Source organism: Amblyraja radiata, chromosome 6 (assembly GCF_010909765.2).
Source record: "Amblyraja radiata isolate CabotCenter1 chromosome 6, sAmbRad1.1.pri, whole genome shotgun sequence".
Classification (NCBI taxonomy): domain Eukaryota; kingdom Metazoa; phylum Chordata; class Chondrichthyes; order Rajiformes; family Rajidae; genus Amblyraja; species Amblyraja radiata.
Genome location: NC_045961.1, coordinates 15,788,348 through 15,816,173, shown reverse-complemented (window position 1 = coordinate 15,816,173; position 27,826 = coordinate 15,788,348). Strand labels below are relative to the sequence as shown.

Here is a 27,826-nt window from a genome sequence, read left to right as displayed (position 1 = left end):
ATGTACAAGAACGAAGTGATGCATTGCAAGAGAACAAATGCACCCGGGAAGTGCACAGTAAATGGCAGGACACTCAGGAGCTTTGATGTAGGTGAACAAGAGCTTGTTGAGGATGACATTCATCCACAATTTCCATGCAACAAATACTCTTCATTGGAAGAGTATTTGTTACATGGAAATTGTGGATGAATGTGGAGTGTTTTCTCTGAAGCGTTGATGCTGTTGGGTGACTAGGTGAAAGAATATGAAATTTCCTCAACTATTAATTTCCCACTCTGTCTAACACACTCCCCTCTCACGCCTGGCACCACGTCATATTACAGAGACTTACCTCCCCTTTCACCAGTCTCAGAAGCTTTTGTTTACTTGATTCTGAATCTAACCTCATTCCATATCTGGTCCAGGTAAGATTCAGGAGGATTTTACCAGGAGTGAAGGGTTTGAGTTATAGGGAGTCACTGGATAAAATAAGAGATGGCAAACAGGTGGATAGAGCAGGGAAACTGGCCCTTCACCCCACCGACTCCGCACTGATCATCACCCATTCACTCATACTAATCTCAGATCACTCTTCACACATTCCCGTCAACTTCCCAGACTCCCACCCTTACTGACACACTCGGGGAATTAACCCCAGACGATAACTCAATCAGCTGAGATATGAGAGAGAATTGGAGCATCCGGGGGGAAATTCATGCTGATCAGGGGGAGTGGAAAGTCCGGATAAGCTGGAGCGAAGGGACCAGGGTCTGAAAGAGGTTCATAAAATCACAAGGGGCACAGATAACATGGACATCACAACATATGTGTGGGAAGAAACTGCAGATGCTGATTTAAACCGAAGATGGACACAAAAAGCTTGTGTAACTCAGTGGATCAGGCAGTCTCTCTAGAGAACAGGAATAGGCTTCGGTTCGTGACCCGTCTTCAGACTGAAAAAGGGTCTCTACCTTAAAAATCACCTATTCCTTCTCACCAGAGATGCTGTCTGCCCACTGAGTTACTCTAGCTTTTTGTGTCGATCACAATATATGTCCCAGGGCATGAGAGTGGGACGACATAGAGGGCACAGGTTGAAGGTGAAAGGGAAAAGATTTAATAGGAACCTGAGACGTAACACACAGAGGGCAGTGGGTGCATGGACAGAGCTGCCAGAGGAAGCAGTTGAGGCAGTTGCAGCAAAAGCAACATTTAAAAGACATCTGGACAGATAAATGAATAAGAAAGCTTTGCAGGGATACGGACAGAATGCAGGAAAAGGGTCTGGCATAGAGGGAGCATCTTGGTCGGGTTGGGTGACTTGAGCTGAAGGGCCTTCTCCTGTGCAGTGTGACACAGAGTCTGTTGGGGTGGGAGTCGAGGTTTGTGGAAGAATCAGGTTTTGTAGGGTGGTCTTTTTCTCGAGTGGCTGTGCAGCATCTTACTGTCATCTGCGCTGTGATGAGAGGAGAGCGACCTGCTGGCTACCCTGCTGAAAATCACATGCAATCCTGCTGCAGATTTAAACTCATCCCCCCTCTGTTGCAGGTCCAGTGCCCGTCCGTCTGGTGAATGGGAACAACATGTGCTCCGGGAGAGTGGAGGTCTATCATAACTCCACCTGGAGCACCGTCTGCGGCACAAGCTGGGATATCAATGCGGGGAACGTGGTCTGCAGGGTGTTGAACTGTGGGCCGGCTTGGTTAGTATCAGCAGCTTCCCCCTATGGTGAGGCCACTGGGAACATCTGGCTGGATGGGGTGACGTGTAACGGGACAGAGCCTGCCCTCGACCAGTGTCCTGCCAACCCATGGAGGGTGAATAACTGCACACACGGAAAGTACGCTGAAGTTTCCTGCTCAGGTGAGTGTGGGTGGGAATGGTCCCTCCTTGAGGAGTGGGTTTCATTGCTCGGGTCAGGAATTTTACATTGAAACCGAAAGTGATGTTATCCATAAATAAAGACAACATGAAAATGAGATGAAGTTGTGGGCAGTGAGGGAGGTTGTGAATGGATGCAGCGGGATATAGATTAGTTGGGTATTAGAGCAGAGAAATGGCAGATGGAGCTTAAATGTACAACAACGAAGTGATGCATTGCAAGAGACCAAATGCACTTAGGAAGTACACGGTAAATGGCAGGCCCCTCAGGGTCAGTGATGTACAGGGATAGTGTAGGTTAACAAGAGCTTGTTGAGGATGTTTCCTCCAATGAAGAGTATTTGTTACATGGAAATTGTGGATGAATGTGGAGTTTTTTCTCTGAAGCTTTGATGCTGTTGGGTGACTAGGTGGAAGAATATGAAATTTCCTCAACTATTAATTTCACACTCTGTCTAATCCACTCCCCTCTCACTCCTGGCACCACGTCATATTACACAGTCTCACCTCCCCTTTCACCAGTCTCAGAAGCTTTTGTTGACTTGATTCTGAATCTAACCTCATTCCATATGGGGCCCAGGTATGATTCCGAAGGATTTTATCAGGAGTGAAGGGTTTGAGTTATAGGTAGTCACTGGATAAAGTAAGAGAAGTTAATAGATGGCAAACAGGAGGATAGAGCAGGGACACTGACCCTTCAGTCCACAGACTCCGTACTGATCATCACCCATTCACTCATACTAATCTCAGATCACTCTCCACACATTCCCGTCAACTCCCTAGACACCCACGCTTATTTGCACACTCGGCGAATTAACGCCAGACGATTAACTCAATCAGCTGAAATATGAGAGAAATATGAAATATGAAAGGAATTGGAGCATCCGGGGGGAAATTCATGCAGATCAGAGGGAGTGGAAAGACCAGATAAGCTGGAGCGAAGAGACCAGGGTCTGAAAGAGGTTCATAAAATCACAAGGGGCACAGATAACGTGGACATCACAACATATGTGTGGGAAGGAACTGCAGATGTTGATTTAAACCGAAGATGGACACAAAAAGCTTGTGTAACTCAGCGGATGAGACAGTCTCTCTAGAGAACAGGAATAGGCTTCGGTTCGAGACCCGTCTTCAGACTTAAACAGTGTCTCGACCTTAAAAGTCACCTATTCCTTCTCACCAGAGATGCTGTCGGCGCGCTGAGTTACTCTAGCTTTTTGTGTCAGTCACAATATATGTCCCAGGGCATGAGAGTGGGACGACATAGAGGGCACAGGTTGAATGTGAAAGGGAAAAGATTTAATAGGAACCTGAGACGTAACACACAGAGGGTAGTGGGTGTATGGACAGAGCTGCCAGAGGAAGTCATTGAGGCAGGTGCAACAAAAGCAACATTTAAAATACATCTGGACAGATAAATGAATAGTAAAGCTTTGCAGGGATACGGAAGAATGCAGGAAAGGGAACTGGTGTAGAGGGAGCATCTTGGTCGGGTTGGGTGACTTGAGCTGAAGAGCCTTCTCCTGTGCAGTGTGACACAGAGTCTGTTGGGGTGGGAGTCGAGGTTTGTGGAAGAATCAGGTTTTGTAGGGTGGTCTTGCTCTCGAGTGGCTGTGCAGCATCCTCCTGTCCTGGGATATCAATGCGGGGAACGTGGTCTGCAGGGTGTTGAACTGTGGGACGGCCCGGTTAGTAACAGCAGCTGTCTCTAACGGAGAGGCCACTGGGAACATCTGGCTGAATGAAGTGACGTGTAACGGGACAGAGCCTGCCCTCGACCAGTGTCCTGCCAGCCCATGGAGGGTGAATAACTGCACACACGGAGAGTACGCTGAAGTCTCCTGCTCAGGTGAGTGTGGGTGGGGATGGTCCCTCCTTGAGGAGTGGGTTTCATTGCTCGGGTCAGGAACTTTACTTTGAAACCGAAAGTGATGTTATCCATAAATAAAGACAACATGAAAATGAGGTGAAGTTGTGGGCAGTGAGGGAGGTTGTGAATGTGTGCAGCGGGATATAGATTAGTTGGGTATTAGAGCAGAGAAATGGCAGATGGAGCTTAATTGTCCAAGAATGAAGTGATGCATTGCAAGAGACCAAATGCACCCGGAAAGCACACTGTAAATGGCAGGATTCTCAGGAGCAGTGATGTACAGGATAGCGTATGTTAACAAGAGCTTGTTGAGGATGTTGCCTCCAATGAAGAGTATTTGTTACATGGAAATTGTGGATGAATGTGGAGTGTTTTCTCTGAAGCGTTGATGCTGTTGGGTGACTAGGTTGAAGAATATGAAATCTCCTCAACTATTAATTGCCCACTCTGTCTAATCCACTCCCCTCTCACTCCTGGCACCACATCATATTACAGAGACTCACCTCCCCTTTCACCAGTCTCAGAAGCTTTTGTTGACTTGATACTGAATCTAACCTCATTCCATATCTGGCCCAGGTAAGATTCAGGAGGATTTTACCAGGAGTGAAGGGTTTGAGTTATAGGGAGTCCCTGGATAAAATAAGAGAAGTTCATAGATGACAAACAGGAGGATAGAGCAGGGAAACTGGCCCTTCAACCCACAGACTCCGCTCTGATCATCACCCATTCACTCATACTAATCTTAGATCTCAGATCACTGTCCACACATTCCCGTCAACTCCCCAGACTCCCACGCTTATTGACACACTCGGGGAATTAACGGCAGCCGTTTAACTCAATCAGCTGAGATATGAGAGAAAATTGGAGCATCCGGGGGGAAATTCATGCAGACCAGAGGGAGTGGAAAGTCCGGATAATCTGGAGCGAAGGGACCAGGGTCTGAAAGAGGTTCATAAATCACAAGGGGCCCAGATGACGTGGACATCACAACATATGTGTGGGAAGGAACTGCAGATGTTGATTTAAACTGAAGAGGGACACAAAAAGCTTGTGTAACTCAGCGGATCAGACAGCCTCTGCAGAGAACAGGAATAGGCTTCGGTTCGTGACCCGTCTTCAGACTGAAAGAGGGTCTCGACCTTAAATATCACCTATTCCATCCCACCAGAGATGTTGTCTGCCCGCTGAGTTACTCTAGCTTTTTGTGTTGATCACAATATATGTCCCAGGTCATGAGAGTGGGGCGACATAGAGGGCACAGGTTGAAGGTGAAAGGGAAAGGATTTAATGGGAACCTGAGACGTAACACACAGAGGGTAGTGGGTGTATGGACAGAGCTGCCAGAGGAAGTGATTGAGGCAGGTGCAACAAAAGAAACATTTAAAAGACATCTGGACAGATAAATGAATAGTAAAGCTTTGCAGGGATATGGACAGAATGCAGGAAAAGGAACTGGTGTAGCGGGAGCATCTTGGTTGGGTTGGGTGACTTGAGCTGAAGGGCCTTCTGCTGTGCAGTGTGACACAGAGTCTGTTGGGGTGGGTGTCGAGGTTTGTGGAAGAGTCAGGTTTTGTAGTGTGGTTTTGTACTCGAGTGGCTGTGCAGCATCCTCCTGTCACCTGCACTGTGAGGAGCGGAGAGAGACCTGCAGGCTACCCTGCTGAAAATCACATGCAATCCCGCAACAGATTTAACCTCATCCCCCTCTGTTGCAGGTCCGGTGCCCGTTCGTCTGGTGAATGGGAACAACATGTGCTCCGGGAGAGTGGAGGTCTATCATAAATCCACCTGGAGCACCGTCTGCGACAAGAGCTGGGATATCAAAGCGGGGAACGTGGTCTGCAGGGTGTTGAACTGTGGGACAGCCCGGTTAGTAACAAGAGCTGCCTCCTATGGAGAGGCCACTGGGAACATCTGGCTGGATGGGGTGAGTTGTAAAGGGACAGAGCCTGCCCTCGACCAGTGTCCTGCCAGCCCATGGAGTGTGAATAACTGCACACACGGAGAGTACGCTGAAGTCTCCTGCTCAGGTGAGTGTGGGTGGGGACGGTCCCTCCTTGCGGAGTGTGTTTCATTGCTCGGGTCAGGAATTTTACATTGAAACCGAAAGTGATGTTTTCCATAAATAAAGACAACATGAAAATGAGATGAAGTTGTTGGCAGTGACGGAGGTTGTGAATGGATGCTGCGGGTTATAGATTAGTTGGGTATTAGAGAAGAGAAATGGCAGATGGAGCTTAAATGTACAAGAACGAAGTGATGCATTGCAAGAGACCAAATGCACTCGGGAATTACACTATAAATGGCAGGACCCTCAGAGGCATTGATGTATAGTGATAGCGTAGGTTAACAAGAGCTTGTTGAGGATGTTGCCTCCAATGAAGAGTATTTGTTACATGGAGATTGTGGATGAATGTGGAGTGATTTCTCTGAAGCTTTGATTCTGTTGGGTGACTAGGTGGAAGAATATGAAATTTCCTCAACTAATAATTTTCCACTCTGTCTAAGCCGCTCCCCTCTCACTCCCGGCACCACGTCATATTACAGAGACTCACCTCCCCTTTCACCAGTCTCAGAAGCTTTTGTTGACTTGATTCTGAATCTAACCTCATTTCATCTCTGGCCCAGGTAAGATTCCGGAGGATTTTAACAGGAGTGAAGGGTTTGAGTTATACGGAGACACTGGATAAAGTAAGATAAGTTAATAGATGGCAAACAGGAGGATAGAGCAGGGAAACTGGCCCTTCAGCCCACAGACTCCGCACTGATCATCACCCATTCACTCATACTAATCTCAGATCACTCTCCACACATTCCCGTCAACTCCCCAGACTCTTACCCTTATTGACACACTCGGGGAATTAACGCCAGACGATTTACTCAATCAGCTGAGATATGAGAGAGAGTTGGAGCATCCGGGGGGAAATTCATGCAGATCAGAGGGAGTGGAAAGACCAGATAAGCTGGAGCGAAGGGACATGGGTCTGAAAGAGGTTCATAAAATCACAAGGGGCACAGATAACGTGGACATCACAACATATGTGTGGGAAGGAGCTGTAGATGTTGATTTAAACCGAAGATGGACACAAAATGCTTGTGTAACTCAGCGGATCAGACAGCCTCTCCAGGGAACAGGAATAGGTTTTGGGTCGTGACCCGTCTTCAGACTGAAAAAGGGTCTTGACTTTAAAATCACCTATTCCTTCTCACCAGAGATGCTGTCTGCCCGCTGGGTTACTCCAGCTTTTTGTGTTGATCACAATATATGTCCCAGGGCATGAGAGTGGGAAGACATAGAGGGCACAGGTTGAAGGTGAAAGGCAAAAGATATAATAGGAACCTGAGCCGTAACACACAGAGGGTAGTGGGTGTATGGACAGAGCTGCCAGAGAAAGCGGTTGAGGCAGGTGCAACAAAAGCAACATTTAAAAAGACATCTGCACACTTAAATGAATAGTAAAGCTTTGCAGGGATATGGACAGAATGCAGGAAAAGGAACTGGTGTAGAGGGAGCATCTTGGTCGGGTTGGGTGACTTGAGCTGAAGGGCCTTCTCCTGTGCAGTTTGACACAGAGTATGTTGGGGTGGGAGTCGAGGTTTGTGGACGAGTCAGGTTTTCAGATTCAGATTCAGATTCAGATTCAACTTTAATTGTCATTGTGCAGTGTACAGTACAGAGACAACGAAATGCAGTTAGCATCGTTGCCCTCAGCATCCCTCAGCATGCCCTCAGCATCCATAAGGACTCATCACACCCCTGCCACGGTCTGTTTCAACTACTTCCCTCCGGCAGACGTTACAAGGCCTTCTACGCCCGAACCTCTAGACTCAGGAATAGTTTTATCCCAAGAGCTATAGCGGCTCTGAACCGGCCCTAATGAGTGCCCCCCCACCCACCCCCTTTGGACAGTCTCCCTCAGATGGTCACGTCAATCAATTCAGCTTGTTTATTTATGTATTGTATTTATTTACCTTTCTTGTACATCAGTGGAGCTGCATACTTAATCTCGTTGCACTGACGTGCAATGACAATAAAAGATATATTATATTATTATATTATATTATATTATCTCCCTAGAAGAGCGACATAGAAGATGAGCAATAAATAAATCTATTTACGTGCATACAGTCATAGTATTGTGTTTCCTGTGGGAGGAGTGTCCGGGGGGGGGGGGGGGGGGGGGGGGCGATTGGCAATCACCGAGGTACGGTGTTGAGTAGTGTAACAGCCGCAGGGAAGAAGCTGTTCCTAGACCTGCTGGTCCGACAACGGAGAGACCTGTAGCGCCTCCCGGATGGTAGGAGGGTAAACAGTCTATGGTTGGGGTGAGAGCAGTCCTTAGCGATGCTGAGCGCCCTTCGCAGACAACGATTGCTTTGGACAGACTCAATGGAGGGGAGTGAAGAACCAGTGATGCGTTGGGCAATTTTCACCACCCTCTGCAGTGCTTTCCATTCGGAGACAGAGCAGTTGCCATACCATACTGTGATACAGTTGGTAAGGATGCTCTCGATGGTGCAGCGGTAGAAGTTCACCAGAATCTGAGGAGACAGATGGACCTTCTTCAGTGTCCTCGGGAAGAAGAGAAGCTGGTGAGCCTTTTTGACCAGAGTTAAGGTATTGTGGGTCCAAGAGAGGTCATCGGAGATGTTGACCCCCAGGAACCTGAAGCTGGAAACACGTTCCACCTCCGTCCCGTTAATGTGGATGGGGGTGTGCGTGCCGCCCCTAGACTTCCTGAAGTCTACAATGAGCTCCTTGGTCTTCTGGGAGTTAAGGGCCAGGTTGTTGTCAGTGCACCATGCTGCTAGGAGCTGGGCCTCCTCCCTATAGGCCGACTCATCGTTGTTGCTGATGAGGCAAATCACCGTTGTATCATCTGCATACTTGATGATGGTGTTAGTACCATGTACAGGTGTGCAGTCGTAGGTGAAGAGGGAGTAGAGGAGGGGGCTCAGCACACAGCCCTGTGAAACGCTGGTGTTCAGGGTGAGGGCTGAAGAGGTGTGCTTGTCTAACCTAACAGACTGGTTAGAAAGTCCAGTATCCAGTTGCAGAGGGAGGGGTCGATGCCCAGGTCTCCGAGCTTGGTGATCAGTTTAGAGGGTATAATGGTGTTGAATGCTGAGCTGTAATCGATGAACAGCATTCTTACGTAAGTGTCTATGTTGTCGAGGTGGGAGAGGGCGGAGTGAAGTGCCGTTGAGATGGCACCCTCCGTAATCCCGTTCTTGCGGTAGGCAAACTGATAGGGATCCAATGTGGGGGGTAGGCAGCCTTTGAGATGTGCCAGGACCAGCCTCTTGTAGCACTTGGTGATGATGGGAGTAAGTGCAACTGGGCGGAAGTTGTTGAGGCTTGCCGCAGTGGAGTGTTTTGGCACCGGCAAGATGGAGGTGGTTTTAAGGCACGTGGGCACAACTGCTTGGGGAAGTGACAGGTTGAATATGTCAATCCAGACGTCTATCAGCTGCGCAGCACAGGCCCTGAGGACGGGCCCTGAGGATGTTTAAATCAACATCTGCAGTTCCTTCCCAAACATATGTTGTGATGTCCATGAAGTGTGATCTTGCTCTCGAGTGGCTGTGCAGCATCCTCCTGTCACCTGCGCTGTGAGCAGCGGAGAGTGTCCTGCTGGCTATCCTGCTGAAAATCACATGCAATCCCGCAGCAGATTTAACCTCATCCCCCCTCTGTTGCAGGTCCGGTGCCCGTCCGCCTGGTGAATGGGAACAACATGTGCTCCGGGAGAGTGGAGGTCTATCATAACTCCACCTGGGTCACCGTCTGTGGCACGAGCTGGGATATCAATGCGGGGAATGTGGTCTGCAGGGTGTTGAACTGTGGGACGGCCCGGTTAGTAACAACAGCTGCCTCCTATGGAGAGGCCACTGGGAACATCTGGCTGGACGGGGTGAAGTGTAACGGGACAGAGCCTGCCCTCGACCAGTGTCCTGCCAGACCATGGAGGGTGAATAATTGCACACACGGAGAGCATGCTGAAGTCTCCTGCTCAGGTGAGTGTGGGTGGGGATGGTCCCTCCTTGAGGAGTGGGTTTCATTGCTCGGGTCAGGAATTTTACATTGAAACCGAAAATGATGTTATCCATAAATAAAGACAACATGAAAATGAGATGAAGTTGTGGGCAGTGACGGAGGTTGTGAATGGATACAGTGGGATATAGATTAGTTGGGTATGAGAGCAAAGAAATGGCAGATGGAGCTTAAATGTACAAGGATGACGTGATCCATTGCAAGAGACCAAATGCACTCGGGAAGTACACTGTAAATGGCAGGACCCTCAGGGGCATTGATGTACAGGGATAGCGTAGGTTAACAAGAGCTTGTTGAGGTTGTTACCTCCAATGTAGAGTATTTGTTACATGGAGATTGTGGATGAATGTGGAGTGTTTTCTCTGAAGCGCTGATGATGTTGGGTGACTAGGTGGAACAATATGAAATTTCCTCAACTATTAATTTCCCACTCTGTCTAATCCATTCCCCTCTCACGCCTGGCACCACGTCATATTACAGAGTCTCTCCCCTTTCACCCCTCTCAGAAGCTTTCGTTGACTTGATTCTGAATCTAACCTCATTCCCTATCTGGCCCAGGTAAGACAGGGAAGTTTTAAAGGAGATTTACGAGATAGTCAGATCTTTATTCCTGTGATGGATTTGTCAAATTCTAAAGGGCACAGGTTTAAGGTGAGAAGGAGAAGGTATAAAGGAGAGTTTTGAGAACTTGACTCTAATTTCAACCTCATTCTCCCCCTGTTGCAGGTCCGGTGCCCGTCCGTCTGGTAAATGGGAACAACATGTGCTCCGGGAGAGTGGAGGTCTATCATAGCTCCACCTGGGGCACCGTATGCGGCAGGAGCTGGGATATCAATGCGGGGAATGTGGTCTGCAGTGTGTTGAACTGTGGGACGGCCTGGTCAGTACCAACTGGTGCATACTACGGAGAGACTACTGGGAATATCTGGCTGGATGGGGTGAAGTGTAACGGGACAGAGCCTGCCCTCGACCAGTGTTATGCCAGGTCATGGGGTGTGAATAACTGCACACACGGAGAGTACGCTGGAGTCTCCTGCTCAGGTGAGTGAGGGTGGTGAGGCAAGGTTGCAAACCTTCTACTGAACTTTGGTTGTATATTTGTGCTCTCATCCCTCCAGTCTTATCATCTTGGTTTGTAGTTTGGTTCACTGTCTTGCTGTGACTATAGAACTGCAGAATGCAGGGGATTTCATTTGTCTATTTCATGTGCGCCTCTAGTGCAATATAGGCATGTTTAAGGATTCAGATCAGTGAATGAAGAAGAACACTTCAGATTACAAACAGCTATCTTTATTAAAGTAAATCAGAAAAAAAGGTTAAAGGCCACGGTTTATAAGTCTTTTAAATGTCACTTTAGCATCTGCCTCCACCACCACATCTGGCATTGCGTGCCAGGCACCCATCACCCTCTGTGTGAAAAAGAACAAGCCCCATACATTGTTGTTTTCAGTGATATGACTACAAATTCTATCTGTACGGAGTTTGCACGTTCTCCATGTGATCACGTGGGTTTTCTCCGGGTGCTCTGGTTTCCTCACACACTCCAAAGACGTGCAAGTTGGTTGGCTTCTAGTGTGTAGAATATGACTATTGTATAGGCGATCACAGGTTGGCATGGACGGTGGACTGAAGGGCCTTTTGCAACGCTGTATCTCTAAAACAAAAAACTAAAACTACATTGGGAAAGTGGGCCAAGGACCGGCAGACGGAGTTTAATTGTGACAAGTGCAAACTGATGTATTATTGGAAGTTAAAGCAGAGAACAATTTACAGAGTAAATTGTAGGGCCCTGGGAAAGTTTGTAGACAGAGAGACCTAGGGCTACAAGTACTCGATTCCTTGAAAGTAGCAACACAGACAGATGGTGGTGAAGAAAGCATTTGGCACAATTGCCTTCATTGGTCAGGGCTTTGACTAGAGAAGGTGGGAGGTCTCAATGTAGCTCTATAAGGCTTTAGTTTGACCACTTTTGTAGTAGTCTGTTATATTCTGGTCTGCTCCATTACAGGAAGGACGTGGAAGCTTTGGAGAGGGAGCAGAAGTTCACCAAGAAGCTTTTAGATAGGCACATGGATATGGAGGGAATAAGAATATGAACTATGTGGAGGCAGCGGAGAATAGCTTATCTTGACATGACATTTATGCACAGGCATTGTGGGCCGATGAACCTGTTCTGATGTACGTGATGTATTGTGTGTGGTCTGGTAGTTCAAAGATTGCAGAAAAGATTCAGGAGGAAATTACCAGGAGTGATGGGTTTGAGTTACAGGGAGGCACTGGATAGAATAAGAGAAGTTAATTGATGGCAAACAGGAGGATAGAGCAGGGAAACTGGCCCTTCAGCCCACAGACTCCGCACTGATCATCACCCATTCACTCATACTAATCTCAGATCACTCTCCACACATTCCTGTCAACTCCCCAGACTCCCATCCTTACTGATACACTCAGGGAATTAACAGCAGACGATTAACTCAATCAGCTGAGATATGAGAGAGAATTGGAGCATCCGGGGGGAAATTGATACAGATCAGAGGGAGTGGAAACCCCGGATAAGCTGGAGCGAAGGGACCAGGGTCTGAAAGAGGTTCATAAAATCACAAGGGGCACAGATAACGTGGACATCACAACATATGTGTGGGAAGGAACTGCAGATGTTGAATAAACCGAAGATGGACACAAAAAGCTTGTGTAACTCAGCGGATCAGACAGTCTCTACAGAGAACAGGAATAGGCTTCGGTTCGTGACCCGTCTTCAGACTGAAAAAGGGGCTCGATCTTAAAAATCACCTATTCCTTCTCACCAGAGATGCTGCCTGCCCACTGAGTTACTCTGGCTTTTTGTGTCGATCACAATGTATGTCCCAGGGCATGAGAGTGGGACGACATAGAGGGCACAGGATGAAGGTGAAAGGGAAAAGATTTAATAGGAACCTGAGACGTAACACACAGAGGGTAGTGGGTGTATGGACAGAGCTGCCAGACGAAGCGGTTGAGGCAGGTGCAACAAAAGCAACATTTAAAAGACATCTGGACAGATAAATGAATAGGAAAGGTTTGCAGGGATACGGACAGAATGCAGGAAAAGGGACTGCCGTAGAGGGAGCATCTTGGTCGGGTTGGGTGACTTGAGCTGAAGGGCCTTCTCCTGTGCAGTGTGACACAGAGTCTGTTGGGGTAGGTCGAGATTTGTGGAAGAGTCAGGTTTTGTAGGATGGTCTTGCTCTCGAGTGGCTGTGCAGCATCCTCCAGTCACCTGCGCTGTGAGCAGCGGAGAGCGACCTGCTGGCTACCCTGCTGAAAATCACATGCAATCCTGCAGCAGATTTAACCTCATCCCCCCTCTGTTGCAGGTCCGGTGCCCGTCCGTCTGGTGAATGGGAATAACATGTGCTCCGGGAGAGTGGAGGTCTATCATAACTCCACCTGGAGCATTGTCTGCGGCACGAGCTGGGATATCAATGCAGGGAACGTGGTCTGCAGGGTGTTGAACTGTGGGACTGCCCGGTTAGTAACAACTGCTGTTTCTAACGGAGAGGCCACTGGGAACATCTGGCTGGATGGGGTGAGTTGTAACGGGACAGAGCCTGCCCTCGACCAGTGTCCTGCCAGACGATGGCAGATGAATAACTGCACACACGGAGAGTACGCTGAAGTCTCCTGCTCAGGTGAGTGTGGGTGGCGATGGTCCCTCCTTGAGGAGTGGGTTTCCATGCTAGGGTCAGGAATTTTACATTGAAACTGAAAGTGATGTTATCCATAAATAAAGACAACATGAAAATGAGATGAAGTTGTGGGCAGTGAGGGAGGTTGTGAATGATTGCAGCGGGATATAGATTAGTTGGGTATTAGAGCAGAGAAATGGCAGATGGAGCTTAAATGTACAAGGACGAAGTGATGCATTGCAAGAGACCAAATGCACCCGGGAAGTACACTGTAAATGGCAGGACCCTCAGGGGCATTGATGTACAGGGATAGTGTATGTTAACAAGAGCTTGTTGAGGATGTTGCCTCCAATGAAGAGTATTTTGTGGCCGTCCGAAAGGGGAGTACGTTGGGTGCGACCGCACCCTCCTTTTTTCCCTCCAGAGTAAGAAAAATTCCACACAAAAAAAAAATATCGGAGAAAAAAAATCTGCGTTTCCACTTTGGAAACGGCCAGTTCTCCGTTCTCCCGTCGCCGAGCGGGAGTGGCTGAATCTGTACCCAGTGGCTGTAACCCCAACACCAGATGCCATTTCGGCGGGGCCCGCTCCCCTCGCCTCCCCCCACCGCCAGGTCCAAGCCATCTTCCGCCGACGCCACACCCGCTGACTCTCGCTGGGCCCACGCCAACCCCACTGACTCCCGCTGGTCCCACGCCACCCCCGCTGACTCCCGCTGGGCCCATGCCAACCCTGCTGACTCCCGCTGGGCCCACGCCACCCCCGCTGGGCCCACGCCACCCCCGCTGGGCCCTCGCCACCCCCGCTGGGCCCTCGCCACCCCCGCTGGGCCCTCGCCACCCCCGCTGGGCCCTCGCCACCCCCGCTGGGCCCTTGCCACCACCGCTGGGCCCACGCCACCTCCGCTGGGCCCACGCCACCCCTGCTGGGCCCACGCCACCCCAGCTGACCTCCTCTGGGCCCACACCACCCCCACTGACCCCCACTGGTCCCACGCCACCCCCGCTGACCCCACGCCACATTAACCCCCCCCCGCCCCCTGGGTCACCGCTGGGCCCGCGCCACCTTCAGCTTCGCCCCCCCGCCAGAAAGAGGGGGGTGTGAAAGGGGGGAACGGGGAGAGAGAGAGGGGAAGGGAGGGGAGGAGAGAAATGGGGGAGGGGAGAGCTATTATATTTTCTCCTCCATATGAATAATATTAAACAATATCAAATAATATCAAACAATTGGAACTCCTTTCTTTTCCTTGATAACAATACTGAAAAATATGAATTCCATAGTTTGTGACATAAATATACATTTTAATGGGATCATTATATACAGATGTAACATTTCCATTTCGAGGTGGGGGGGGGGGGGGTTGGGGGCAAATATGCGTCAAGCCGATAGCCTAATCGTTAAAGAGTTAAAAGATAGCCTAATCGATAAAGTGCTGAGAAGAGGAATCAGAGCTGCCAAGGAAAGGTACTCTGAGAAGTTGAGGAGCAAGTTCTCAGCTAGTGACTCTTCTTCAATTTGGAAGGGCATGCAAGAAATCACCAGCTATAAGAGGAAAGCCCCCCGCTCTTTGGACAATCGTCAACTGACGAATGACCTGAATGAGTTTTACTGCAGGTTTGAAAATCAGAAACGTAACCCGGGTACCTCTTCCCCAACAAACACAGCCAGTCCCCAGTCTGCAAAGAATGGACCCTGCACCCTCTTCTTCCCATTCACCACTTCACACCTACTTAAGGCAAGACTCCAGTATGAAAAGAGTGCGCCCTTTCCCACCCCAACCAACATCTCACACCCACTCACAGCCTGGCCTCAGTCTGCAAAGACTGGGCCCTTATACACCCACCCCACTCCAATCACCACTTCACACCCAATTACTAATTTTTAATCAGGCCCTGCAAAGATGTACTGACCCTGCCTGCTTGAGGACGACAGATGGCACAATGGGCTAAGTGTTCGGCTGGCAACCGGAAGGTAGCTGGTTCAAATCCCGCTTGGAGTGCATACTGTCGTTGTGTCCTTGGGCAAGACACTTCACCCACCTTTGCCTGTGTGTGTCCTTGGGCAAGACACTTCACCCACCTTTGCCTGTGTGTGTGGATGTAATTATGTGAAGCAATTTGGGGTCAATGTAAGTTGACTAAAAATGTGCTATATAAATAAAAGAAATTTAAAAATTTAATTTAAAGTCTCCACTATTGTCCCTGTGCCCAAAAAGGTAAGGATTACTGGTCTTAAAGACTCCAGGCTTGTCGCATTGACCTCTGTAGTCATGAAGACCATTGAAATGCATGTGCTGGCCAAGCTGAAAAATATCACAATCCCTCTGCTGGACCCCCTGCATTTTGCATATTGGGCTAATAAATCTGTGGATGACGCAGTCAATCTGGGCCTGCACTTCATCCTCCAGCACCTAGACTGCCAGGGGACCTATGCGAGGATTTTGTTTGTTGATTTTAGCTCTGCATTCAACACCATTGTGCCAGAGCTACTTCGCTCCAAACTTTCTGAGTTGACTGTGCCTGAACCCCCCTGTCGGTGGATCACCAGCTTTCTGACAGACAGGAAGCAGCATGCGAGGTGGGAAAGCATATCACGGACCCGCAAACGCTCAGCATAGGAGCACCGCAAGACGCGTATTCTCCCCTCTCCTCTACTCTCGCCACACCAATGACTGCACCTCCACAGACACCTGTCAAGCTTCTCAAGTTTGCGGATGACACAACCCTGATTGGACTGATCCAGGATGGGGATCTCTGTACTCTTTTCAGTTTGACATCTTTCCTATAACATGGTCCCCAGAACTGAACACAATATTCTAAATGCGGTCTCACCAACGTCTTATACAACTGCTACATGACCTCCCAACTTCTATACTCAATACTCTGACTGATGAAGGCCAAAGTGCCAAAATACTTTTTAACCACCGGATATACCTGCGACACGACCTTCAAGGAACCATGCAACCATTCCTCTGCCCACCTGGCTAATTGGTCCAGATCCTGCTGCAATCTTTCACAACCATCTTCACTATCTGAAAAACCACTCACTTCTGTATCATCAGCAAACTTGCTAATCTTGCCCTGTTCTGTGTCGTTTCCCAGAGTGCTGGAGTAATTCAGCGGGTCAGGCTGAGTATAGAAGTTGGGAGGTCATGTTGCAGTTGCATAAGAAGTCGGTGATGCCGCATTCAGAGTATTGTATTCAGTTCTGGGCACCATGTTATAGGAAAGATGTCATCAAACTGGTAAGGGTACAGTGAAGATTTACGAGGATGTTGCCAGGACTAGAGGGCCAGAGCTATTGGGAGAGGTTGAGTAGGCTGGGACTCTATTTCATGGAGCACAGGAGGATGAGGGATGATCTAATAGTGGTGTACAAAACCATGATTTGAATAGATATGGTTGAGTCTTTTGCCCAGAGTAAGTGAATCGAGGAGCAGAGGACATAAGTTTAAGGTGAAGGGCAAAAGATTTAATAGGAATCTGTGGGGTATGTTTTTCACATAAAGGGTGGTAGGTGTATGGAACAAGCTGCCAGAGGAGGTAGTTGAGGCAGGGACTATCGCAATATTTAAGAAACAGTTAGACAGGTACATGGATAGGACAGGTTCGGAGGGAATGGATCAAACGTGGGCAGGTGGGACTAGTGCAGATGGGACATGCTGGGCCGAAGGGCCTGTTTCCACACTGTATCACTCTATAACTCTATCTATCTTTCCCTCTCAAACCCATTCTACTACCTTCTCCCCATTACCTCCGACAGCCGTATCAATCAAGAATCTATCATCTCCTCCTGAAAAATGTCCATTGAATTGATCTCCACAGCTGTCTGTGGCAATGAATTCCACAGTTCCCCACCCTCTGACTTAAGAAATTCCTGCTCATCTCCTTCCTAAAGGAATGTCTTTTAATTCTGAGGTTGTGGCCACTGGTCCTAGACTCTCCCACTAGTGGAAACATCCTCTCCAAATCCACTCTATCCAGGTTTTTACCAGGCTGGGAAAGATGGCAAAAACTTCACACCATGTCCCAAAGCTTGTGTCCTGTCCTGCATCACCCAAGGCAGCAGAGACATTATAGGAGAGGGCAAGCACCGTAACATAGTAGCTCATGATGGTTTGGGTAACATTCAGGAATATCTATGCATGTCACATCATGAATATTACTGAAGAACGGCCTTGACCCGAAATATAATCTATACCTTTTCTCCAGAGATGCTGCCTGACTCACTGAGTTACTCCAGCACTCTGTAACATGTCACCTATCCATGTTCTCCAGAGATGCTGCCAGACCCGCTGAGTTACTCCAGCACTCTGTGAAACGTCGCCTATTCATATTCTCTGCAGATGCTGCCTGACCCACTGAGTTACTCCAGCACTTTGTGACTATTTTCCCTTCACCCATCTGCCCAAGCTCACTCTCCCATCTTTCCTATGTTCCTTTCCACCCATAAACCTCTCTCTGCCTTTACATTTTACTCCTCTTTCAAATCTGCTCTACTTATCTACATGCATTTTTCTTCTTCATTTTTTAGTCATAGAAAGATGCAATGTGGAAACAGGCCCTTCAGCCCAACTTGCCCACACCGACCGACATGTCCCATCTAAACTAGTCCCACTCACACACGTTTGGCCCATATCGATCTAAATCTGTCCTATCCATGTACGTGTCCAAATGTCTCTTAAACATTAGGATAGTTCCAGCCTTAACTACCTCCTCTGGCAGCTCGTTACATACACCCAGCACCCTTTATGTGAAAAAACTACCTCTCAGATTCCTGTTAATTTCTGAAATATTGGTCTTAAATTTGGTGCAAAAATGCCCCAAAATAAGGCTCAGAATGCATCAGAAAGCATCTAAAACCCCTGAGCTTCCAGGGCCCTTAAGCGGGCCCTGGACCCCGGCATCAAGGGACTTCACGCTTCGCGCTCATGATGTGCGCAGCGCGCACATTATTTCACATTAAGTTTTTTGTAATCCTGTCATGCCACCCCGTTCTTTGAAAAGCTTCGTAATGGCCTGTATTTGTTACATGGAGGTTGTGGATGAATGTGGAGTGTTTTCTCCGAAGCGCAGATGTTGTTGGGTGAATAGGTGGAACAATATGAAATTTCCTCAACTATTAATATCCCACCCTGTCTAATCCACTCCCCTCTCACTCCTGTCACCACGTCAGATTACACACTCACCTCCCCTTTCACCAGTCTCAGAAGCTTTTGTTGACTTGATTCTGAATCTAACCTCACTCTATATCTGGCCCAGGTAAGACAGGGAAGGTTTAAAGGAGATTTATGAGGTGAGTTTTGAGAACTTGACTCTAATTTCAACCTCATCCCCCTCTGTTGCAGGTCCGGTGCCCGTCCGTCTGGTGAATGGGAACAACATGTGCTCCGGGAGAGTGGAGGTCTATCATAACTCCACCTGGGGCACCGTCTGCGGCAGGCGCTGGGATATTAATGCGGGGAACGTGGTCTGCAGGGTGTTGAACTGTGGGACGGCCCGGGCAGTAACAACTGGTGCATTCTACGGAGAGGCCACTGGGAACATCTGGCTGGATGGGGTGAAGTGTAACGGGACAGAGTCTGCCCTCGACCAGTGTTATGCCAGCCCATGGGGTGTGATTAACTGCACACACAGACAGTACGCTGGAGTCTCCTGCTCAGGTGAGTGAGGGTGGTGAGGCAAGGTTGCAAACCTTCTACTGAACTTTGGTTGTATATTTGTGCTCTCATCCCTCCAGTCTTGTCATCTTGGTTTGTAGCTTGTTTCACTGTCTTGCTGTGACTATAGAACTGCAGAATGCAGGGGATTACATTTGTCTATTTCATGTGCGCCTCTAATGAAATATAGGCATGTTTAAGGATTCAGATCAGTGAATGAAGAAGAACAATTCAGATTACAAACGGCTATCTTTATTAAAGTAAATCAGAAAAAAAGTTTAAAAGCCACGGTTTATATGTCTTTTAAATGTCACTTTAGCATCTGCCTCCACCACCACATCTGGCATTGCGTGCCAGGCACCCATCACCCTCTGTGGGAAAAAGAACAAGCCCCGTACATTGTTGTTTTCAGTGATATGACTATAAGTGCTGTTTGCACGTTCTCCTAGTGATCACGTGGGTTTTCTCCAGGTGCTCCATTTCCTCACACATTCCAAAGACATGCAGGTTTGTAGGTTAATTGGCTTCTAGTGTATTGAACAGGACTATTGTATAGGCAATCACTGATTGGCATGGAATCGGTGAGCTGAAGGGTCTTTTGCAGCACTGTATCTCTAAAACTAAAAACTAAAACTACATTGGGAAAGTGGGCCAAGGACCGGCAGATGGAGTTTAATTGTGACAAGTCAAACTGATGTATTATGGTAAGTTAAAGCAGAGAACAATTTACAGAGTGAATTGCAGGGCCCTGGGAAAGTTTGTAGACAGAGAGACCTAGGGCTACATGTACTCAATTCCTTGAAAGTAGCAACACAGACAGACAGGGTGGCGAAGAAAGCATTTGGCACAATTGCCTTCATTGGTCAGGGCTTTGACTAGAGAAGGTGGGAGGTCTGAATGTAGCTCTATAAGGCTTTAGTTTGACCACTTTTGTAGTATTCTGTTATTTTCTGGTTCACTCCATTGCAGGAAGGATGTGGAAGCTTTGGAGAGGGAGCAGAAGTTCACCAAGATGCTTTTAGATAGGCAGATGGATATGGAGGGCATAAGAATATGGACCATGTGCAGGCAGTGGAGAATAGCTTATCTTGACATCACATTTGTGCACAGGTATTCTGGGCTGATGGACCTGTTCCGATGTAGGTGATGTACCGTGTGTAGTCTGGTAGTTCAAAGAGTGCAGAAAAGATTCAGGAGGAATTTACCAGGAGTGATGGGTTTGTTATAGGGAGACACGGAATAGAATAAGAGATGTTAATAGACGGCAAACAGGAGGATAGAGCAGGGAAACTGGCCCTTCAGCCCACCGACTCCGCAATGACCATCACCCATTCACACATACTAATCTCAATCATTCTCCGCACATTCCCGTCAATTCCCCTGACTCCCAACCTTACTGACACACTCGGGAAATTAACGCAAGACGATTAACTCAATTAGCTGAGACATGAGAGAGAATAGTAAGATTAAACGAGAACTTACCAGTTTGATGTTTAATTTATGAGGAGTTGCGATGAGCGATTACGTGAAGAAGGCCGTGAGCCCGCATGCGCGTCAAACTTCAAAGCAGCGGTGTGAAATCACAGATAACAGTAGTTGAACTGAACATAGTAAGATTGGAGAGAACTACAACCTACCAGATGACCTTTATAATATGATGGTGGGAGCGGTGGGCACGTAATTGCTCATCGCAACTCCTCATAAAATAAAGATCAAACTTCAAACTGGTGAGTTCTCGTTTAATCTTACTATTTTACTTCGGAGTCACGTGAGTGACTACGTGAAGATTTTAAAGCTCTGTGATTTCATGCTGGATACGAGTCCAAGCGTCACACACTGCATCAATTGACCATGGATGAGTGAAAGAGATTAATGCATTCAGACATGACATAGTTTGTTAAAAATGCTGATGCTTTAATCATCAAAGGAAAATAATGGTGATGCCTCCCATCCTGGGGGGAAACTATGAAACAGAACATAAATAGAATTTGGCAAAAAAAAACCCGATCTGGAAATGGGTTATTATTAAATGTTGGAAAATTTGTTCATTTGACCATCCTGTAGCCGCTAGGATGTGGTCCAGTGGAACGTACAAATCCCTTGCTGCTGATGTTGTAGCAGCCCTAGTGCAGTGAGATTTGAAAATATTTCTCTCCTGCATAAGCCAAAACCCGTTTTGACCACCTGGAGATGGTCTGGATTGATACAATGTTATGATGTTTTTACTAACTAACAAACATTGCTAGTGCAGAGCCTCTAAGGCTCTAGGTGACCTGACGTATTGTTGTAAATGTGTGACCACACACAACCAAAAGTCCATGGGGTATGCCATAAAAACTTGTTTGGGACCTGACGCCCCTGGTCTGCCCTGCTTAATTACATCATAAACATTAAAAAATTATATTATTAGCCGATGTAACCATCCTGTGCAGTCGCAATTTATGTAGTGACTGGACCCGTTGCGCTGAGACTAGCGCCATGAGCATAACTACTTTGTAAGTGAGTTTGACCAGGGATAGCTGGGCCCCACCGGCGAAGCAGTTTTAGCTCAATGCTACCGTCCCATATCTCCGAGTACCTGGGCCTGGGAGGATTTGCGTTAAAGATATCCTAATAAATCTGGATATCAGAGGGTGAGATCGCAGCAGCAAATATGATGAGAAGGTACGTTGGCAAAGTTAATGGTACTATAACTTAATTAATTGTCAAAGACCCATATGAAAATGAACTCCGATGTTAGTTATGCGTGCCGTATTATATGTAACATTGGTAGTTAAACAAAACACTACCCATCTCCTGATGAGGAAAATGTACTGCTGTTTCGGTGCTGTCCCTGCCGTCTGCAGTGAGCACGTATATAGATCGGTCTAGCAACCCGAGCTGCAGGAACGGTCTTCTCAGAGTCTGCAAGCCTATCTATTGATTTTATCATGCCGAGGATGGTTTCCCAAGTCACGGGGTGAACCAGCAAATTTTTGTGTTTAGGATGACCATATAAGGTCCTATTATCATTCCCAACATAAGCGGGAACCATGGCTGCATAGGCCAGTCAGGCAGTACGAAATGCCTGAAGCGAGATCTTGCTGGATTTAGTGCAAGACCCGACTGATGAGGCAAAATGGAGGTAAGACATAAAGAACATTCCTCCTCTGTGTAGCGAGTATGCATCTGGTGATTGAACCTGGATGCAAACATATTGATATTCGGTGTTCCATTGAACCACAATGTCATTAAATACTTTGTGATACAACATTCATTCTGTGTTGTCATAGATTTTACGTGATGATACACCAGCGCCTAGTGAGGTTAGGTAAATTATCACGGAATATTTAACTTGACTGCACCCATGTGGTTAACATACGCCACCACCATAGTGTATCAACTCGGAGTTGAGCATGCATATTTGCACAATAAACCTTTTAACCCATGGAATACACCTAGTGTCTATAGGTAGTTGATACCATATAATTGAAGAATTGGTAACTCATGCAAATCCTATCCGCCCCGTAACTAGAGATGGTATTCGTGATTTTCATCTTTGAGCACTTGCATCAGCTTGTAATATAACTGAGGAGTTACTGAGCAAATGTTACTGGAGCAATGTTGAACACTGTTTGTCCACCATTGTGACTTTGATAGCTTCAGCTGGTAATAGCATAGGTCGGTTAATAATGACCTACATGGCACTTAAGAGGTTACTCCTTTGCACGTTTGTAAGTTCTGATAATGCAAAGGTCCAAATGCACTGCTGAAACACAGCCACCATATTGCCAATTACACTTGATGTATAGAGGCTGCTTCATAACAACAAGGATGTTACAGGCTTTTATTAATTCCAATCTCTTGCCCCAGGGTGGAGTCACAGACAAATTAATAGAGTTAAAGGTAAATCCCAATATTCAATAACTCTAGTTGGTATCAACTTAAATTTTAACTGGATGGATGAGAAACCCCAATTTCTCAAATATAGTGTGTGGCTGAAACAGTTAATTTTAGCAAAATACAGCATTAGAATATCATGCAGATAGGCCATAACAAGTGTTTTTGAGCTCTGAGCAGCCCAAGCTCCGGTTTTAGTAATTTGGTAAATAGCCTGCGAACTGAAGTTAGCATATTTTGCAACGCTTTAACTGTTATCATGCCGCATCCAGCTAAATTTCAAATATCTCCGGTGATCCCTGTGAATGAGAACTGAATAGTGTGTATCTTTGAGATCAATGCTTGCCATAAAGATCCTATGGAAATCAGTTATTAGACAGTAACGAAGTTTGCTATGCTGAAATGTCTATACTGCACATGCGAGTAAATTCGAAGATGAACCGACATCCTGCACCTTGCACAATGATCAGGCCATGCCTGCCATAGTTCAGAGCCTGCCTTGAAAAAAGACTCTGGTCATATTTCCGAGCCTGTGTCGAAAGGCAATCCTGGCCATAATACTGAGCTTGCTTCGAAAGACAACTCTTGGCCATAATTCCAAGCCTGCTTGGAACCCTTGTATAGAGCAGTATAAACTTTTCACATGTTTACATAGTCATTTGTACAAAAAACAAGTGTAAAAATTACTAACTTGTAAATGGTCCACATACCCCATGTTTTGGAAAGAACCAGACCCACCTACCTTCATGGTTACCGGTGGTCTTATGGTAAGCCCAAAGACCCCTGATGCGGGTTCTATTTCCGTCCTTATTGGAGAATAGGATTGGTAGGGTACGTGGATTCCATATTTTCCCTGAGACCGGCTTGGGCCTTGGCCTGCAAGACCTCTGCCCAGCTTACAGGCTGCCACCAGCTTCAGTGAACCGTTTACTGCCGATGGAGGCATGGGGTGTGTTCACACCGCAACGATGAAGCTGTACTCGTCGTTGGTACCTTGATTAGTTCGACAGTTTTGCTTCCTCATCTAGGTCTTACCTGTTGGATAGGTTTTCCCTGAAGAGAAGATTCGGCGGCTGGTTTCATTTCCTGGGTTTTCATGCCCACTCCAATGTCACCCCTGATGGTGCTGTTCACTGCCGGCACTTTCAGGAACAATTTTCAGGTGCATGGTATCTTACAGCCATCACCTGTTCCTGTTATGACGTGACGTGAGGTTTTTCTGCCAATGGCTGGACTTTCCTGCAGCAACTCCTTTGTTTGTGAGGATGTTGCAACCCTCGATGCCATGACAGACATTTCTTGTACCTCACACATGTACTCCAGTATGTTCCACGGACATACTTCCGAGTTTGGAGTCAGTTACATACTGACCCCACGCACTCCTCTCCATAGCGAGGGCGATTAGTAAGCAGCCCTGAACAGGTGCTGCCGCAGGCCCCCGAGGAGACCTGCGCTGATATGGTCCCTCCACAGACCATACCCTTCGTGCCTCATGGTATGTTCCCGGCTATACCTCCGAACTCCGAGTCAGACAAAACTGACCCCGAATGCTCCCCTCCTCAGAGAGGGACACATTGTGCAGCCCTGTAACAGGTGCCGCTACCGCGGGCCCCAGAGGTGACCCGCGGTGATATAACTCCCTCCTTTGGAGCATATCATTGTGGAGCACCTCTCCATCAGGTACTCCATGTGGGTTAGACGTCGGAAGACGCCACCTATTGAAGGAGGGGATCCTCTCCATCAGGAATCCTCCTGGCCTGACTCGTTTGAGTCAACGGGCCGTACAGACTTTCTTCATGGCTACCCTCCAAGCGGGGTTTCCAAGGTGCTACGGCACCAGTCTGAAGCCGCTGGCTCCACCGCCAGCGACTCGGAAGGCGAATTGGACCGTCACCTGCTGCCCGCACTTCCGCGGCCTCCGTAGCCGGTTACCCGCGGTCCATGCCGGGATTCCCCGAGGTCGTGACCGGGATTCCCCGTGGTCCGTGACTGGGATTTCCCACGGTCCATAAAGGTTTCGGACTTCGCCCTGAAATTCAGCAGGTGAAATCTGAAAATAGAGTTTCCTGCAAAAGAAAACATAACCTGGAAATAAGTTTAAAACTTACCTTCAGGTTTAAACTTACCGCTGGCAGGAGCAGCGCGCCTACCAGTCAGCCGTTGCGCAATGCACCAGACGTAATGACGCGCATGCGGCCTTCTTCACGTGGTCACTCACGTGACTCCAAAGTAAAATTGGAGCATCCGGGGGGAAATTCATGCAGATCAGAGGGAGTGGAAAGTCCGGATAAGCTGGAGCGAAGGGACCAGGGTCAAAAAAAGGTTCATAAAATCACAAGGGGCACAGATAACGTGGACATCACAACATATGTGTGGGAAGGAACTGCAGATGTTGATTTAAACCGAAGATGGACACAAAAAGCTTGTGTAACTCAGCTGATCAGACAGCTTCTCCAGAGAACAGGAATAGGCTTTGGTTCGTGACCCGTCTTCAGACTGAAAAAGGGTCTCGACCTTAAAAATCAACTAATCCTAGCTTTTTGTGTCGATCACAATATATGTTGCAATCCATGTTCTCGGGATACCTAAATCTAAATTTTATTAGTTATTTATGTTATGACATCGGATGGAAGCTGCATAACAAATCTCGTTGCGCTTATGTGCAATGACAATAAAAGATATTATCATTATTATCATTATTATTTTTATTATTATGTCCCAGGGCATGAGACTGGGACGACATAGAGGGCACAGGGTGAAGGTGAAAGGGAAATGATTTAATAGGAACCTGAGAGGTAACACACAGAGGGTAGTGGATGCATGGACAGAGCTGCCAGAGGAAGTGGTTGAGGCAGGTGCAACAAAAGCAACATTTAAAAGACATCTGGACAGATAAATGAATAGTAAAGCTTTGCAGGGATATGGACAGAATGCAGGAAAAGTGACTGGTGTAGAGGGAGCATCTTGGTCGGATTGGGTGACTTGAGCTGAAGGGCCTTCTCCTCTGCAGTGTGACACAGAGTCTGTTGGGGTGGGAGCCGAGGTTTGTGGAAGAATCAGGTTTTGTAGGGTGGTCTTGCATTCGAGTGGCTGTGCAGCATCCTCCTGTCACCTGCGCTGTGAGGAGCGGAGAGCGACCTGCTGGCTACCCTGCTGAAAATCACATGCAATCCTGCAGCAGATTTAACCTCATCCCCCCTCTGTTGCAGGTCCGGTGCCCGTCCGTCTGGTGAATGGGAACAACATGTGCTCCGGGAGAGTGGAGGTCTATCATAACTCCACCTGGGTCACCGTCTGTGGCACGAGCTGGGATATCAATGCGGGGAACGTGGTCTGCAGGGTGTTGAACTGTGGGACGGCCCGGTTAGTAACAACTGCTGTCTCTAACGGAGAGGCCACTGGGAACATCTGGCTGGATGGGGTGAATTGTAACGGGACAGAGCCTGCCCTCGACCAGTGTCCTGCCAAACGATGGCAGGTGAATAACTGCACACACGGAGAGTACGCTGAAGTCTCCTGCTCAGGTGAGTGTGGGTGGGGATGGTCCCTCCTTGAGGAGTGGGTTTCCATGCTCGGGTCAGGAATTTTACATTGAAACTGAAAGTGATGTTATCCACACTTAAAGACAACATGAAAATGAGATGAAGTTGTGGGCAGTGAGGGGGGTTGTGAATGGATGCAACGGGATATATAGATTAGTTGAGTATTAGAGCAGAGAAATGGCAGATGGAGCTTAAATGTACAAGGATGACGTGATCCATTGCAAGAGACCAAATGCACTCGGGAAGTACACAGTAAATGGCAGGACACTCAGGGGCATTGATGTACATGGATAGAGTTGGTTAATAAGAGCTTGTTGAGGATGTTGCCTACAATGAAGAGTATTTGTTACATGGGGATTGTGGATGAATGTAGAGTGTTTTCTCCGAAGCGCAGATGCTGTTGGGTGACTAGGTGGAACAATAGGAAATTTCCTCAACTATTAATATCCCACTCTGTCTAATCCACTCCCCTCACTCCTGGCACCACGTCATATTACACAGTCTCACCTCCCCTTTCACCTGTCTCAGAAGCTTTTGTCGACTTGATTCTGAAGCTAACCTCATTCCCTATCTGGCCCAGGTAAGACTGGGAAGGTTTAAAGGAGATTTACAAGGTCGTCAGATCTTTATTCCTGGGATGGATTTGTCCAATACCAGAGGGCACAGGTTTAAGGTGAGAAGGAGAAGGTTTAAAGGAGAGTTATGAGGTGAGTTTTGAGAACTTGACTCTAATTTCAACCTCATCCCCCTCTGTTGCAGGTCCGGTGCCCGTCCGTCTGGTGAATGGGAACAACATGTGCTCCGGGAGAGTGGAGGTCTATCATAACTCCACCTGGGGCACTGTCTGCGGCAGGAGCTGGGATATCAATGCGGGGAACGTGGTCTGCAGGGTGTTGAACTGTGGGACGGCCCGGTCGGTAACAACAGCTGTCTCCTACGGAGAGGCCACTGGGAACATCTGGCTGGATGGGGTGACGTGTAACGGGACAGAGCCTGCCCTCGACCAGTGTCCTGCCAGCCCACGGGTGGTGAATAACTGCACACATGGAGAGTACGCTGGAGTCTCCTGCTCAGGTGAGTGTGGATAGCGCTCAGGGTGTGGGCAGTGTTATGCCAGCCCATGTGGTGTGAATGACTGCAACCACAGTGAGGACGCTGGAGTCTCCTGCTCAGGTGAGTGAGGGTGTTGAGGCAAGATTGCAAACCTTCTACTGAACTTTGGTTGTATATTTGTGCTCTCATCCCTCCAGTCTTGTCATCTTGGTTTGTAGCTTGGTTCACTGTCTTGCTGTGACT

General features: G+C 47.8%; 1 protein-coding gene across 1 annotated transcript; it reads left to right on the top strand.

Moving 5' to 3' along the window:
* On the top strand, positions 1-27,618 carry LOC116974690 (deleted in malignant brain tumors 1 protein-like). The gene is made up of 10 exons (XM_033023410.1): positions 1-91; positions 1,528-1,842; positions 3,554-3,709; positions 5,446-5,760; positions 9,434-9,748; positions 10,512-10,826; positions 13,139-13,453; positions 18,798-19,112; positions 26,198-26,512; positions 27,290-27,618. The coding sequence occupies exons 1-10, from the start codon at positions 1-3 to the stop codon at positions 27,616-27,618; spliced, it is 2,781 nt and encodes a 926-aa protein (XP_032879301.1).
* The last annotated feature ends 208 nt before the right edge of the window (positions 27,619-27,826 follow it).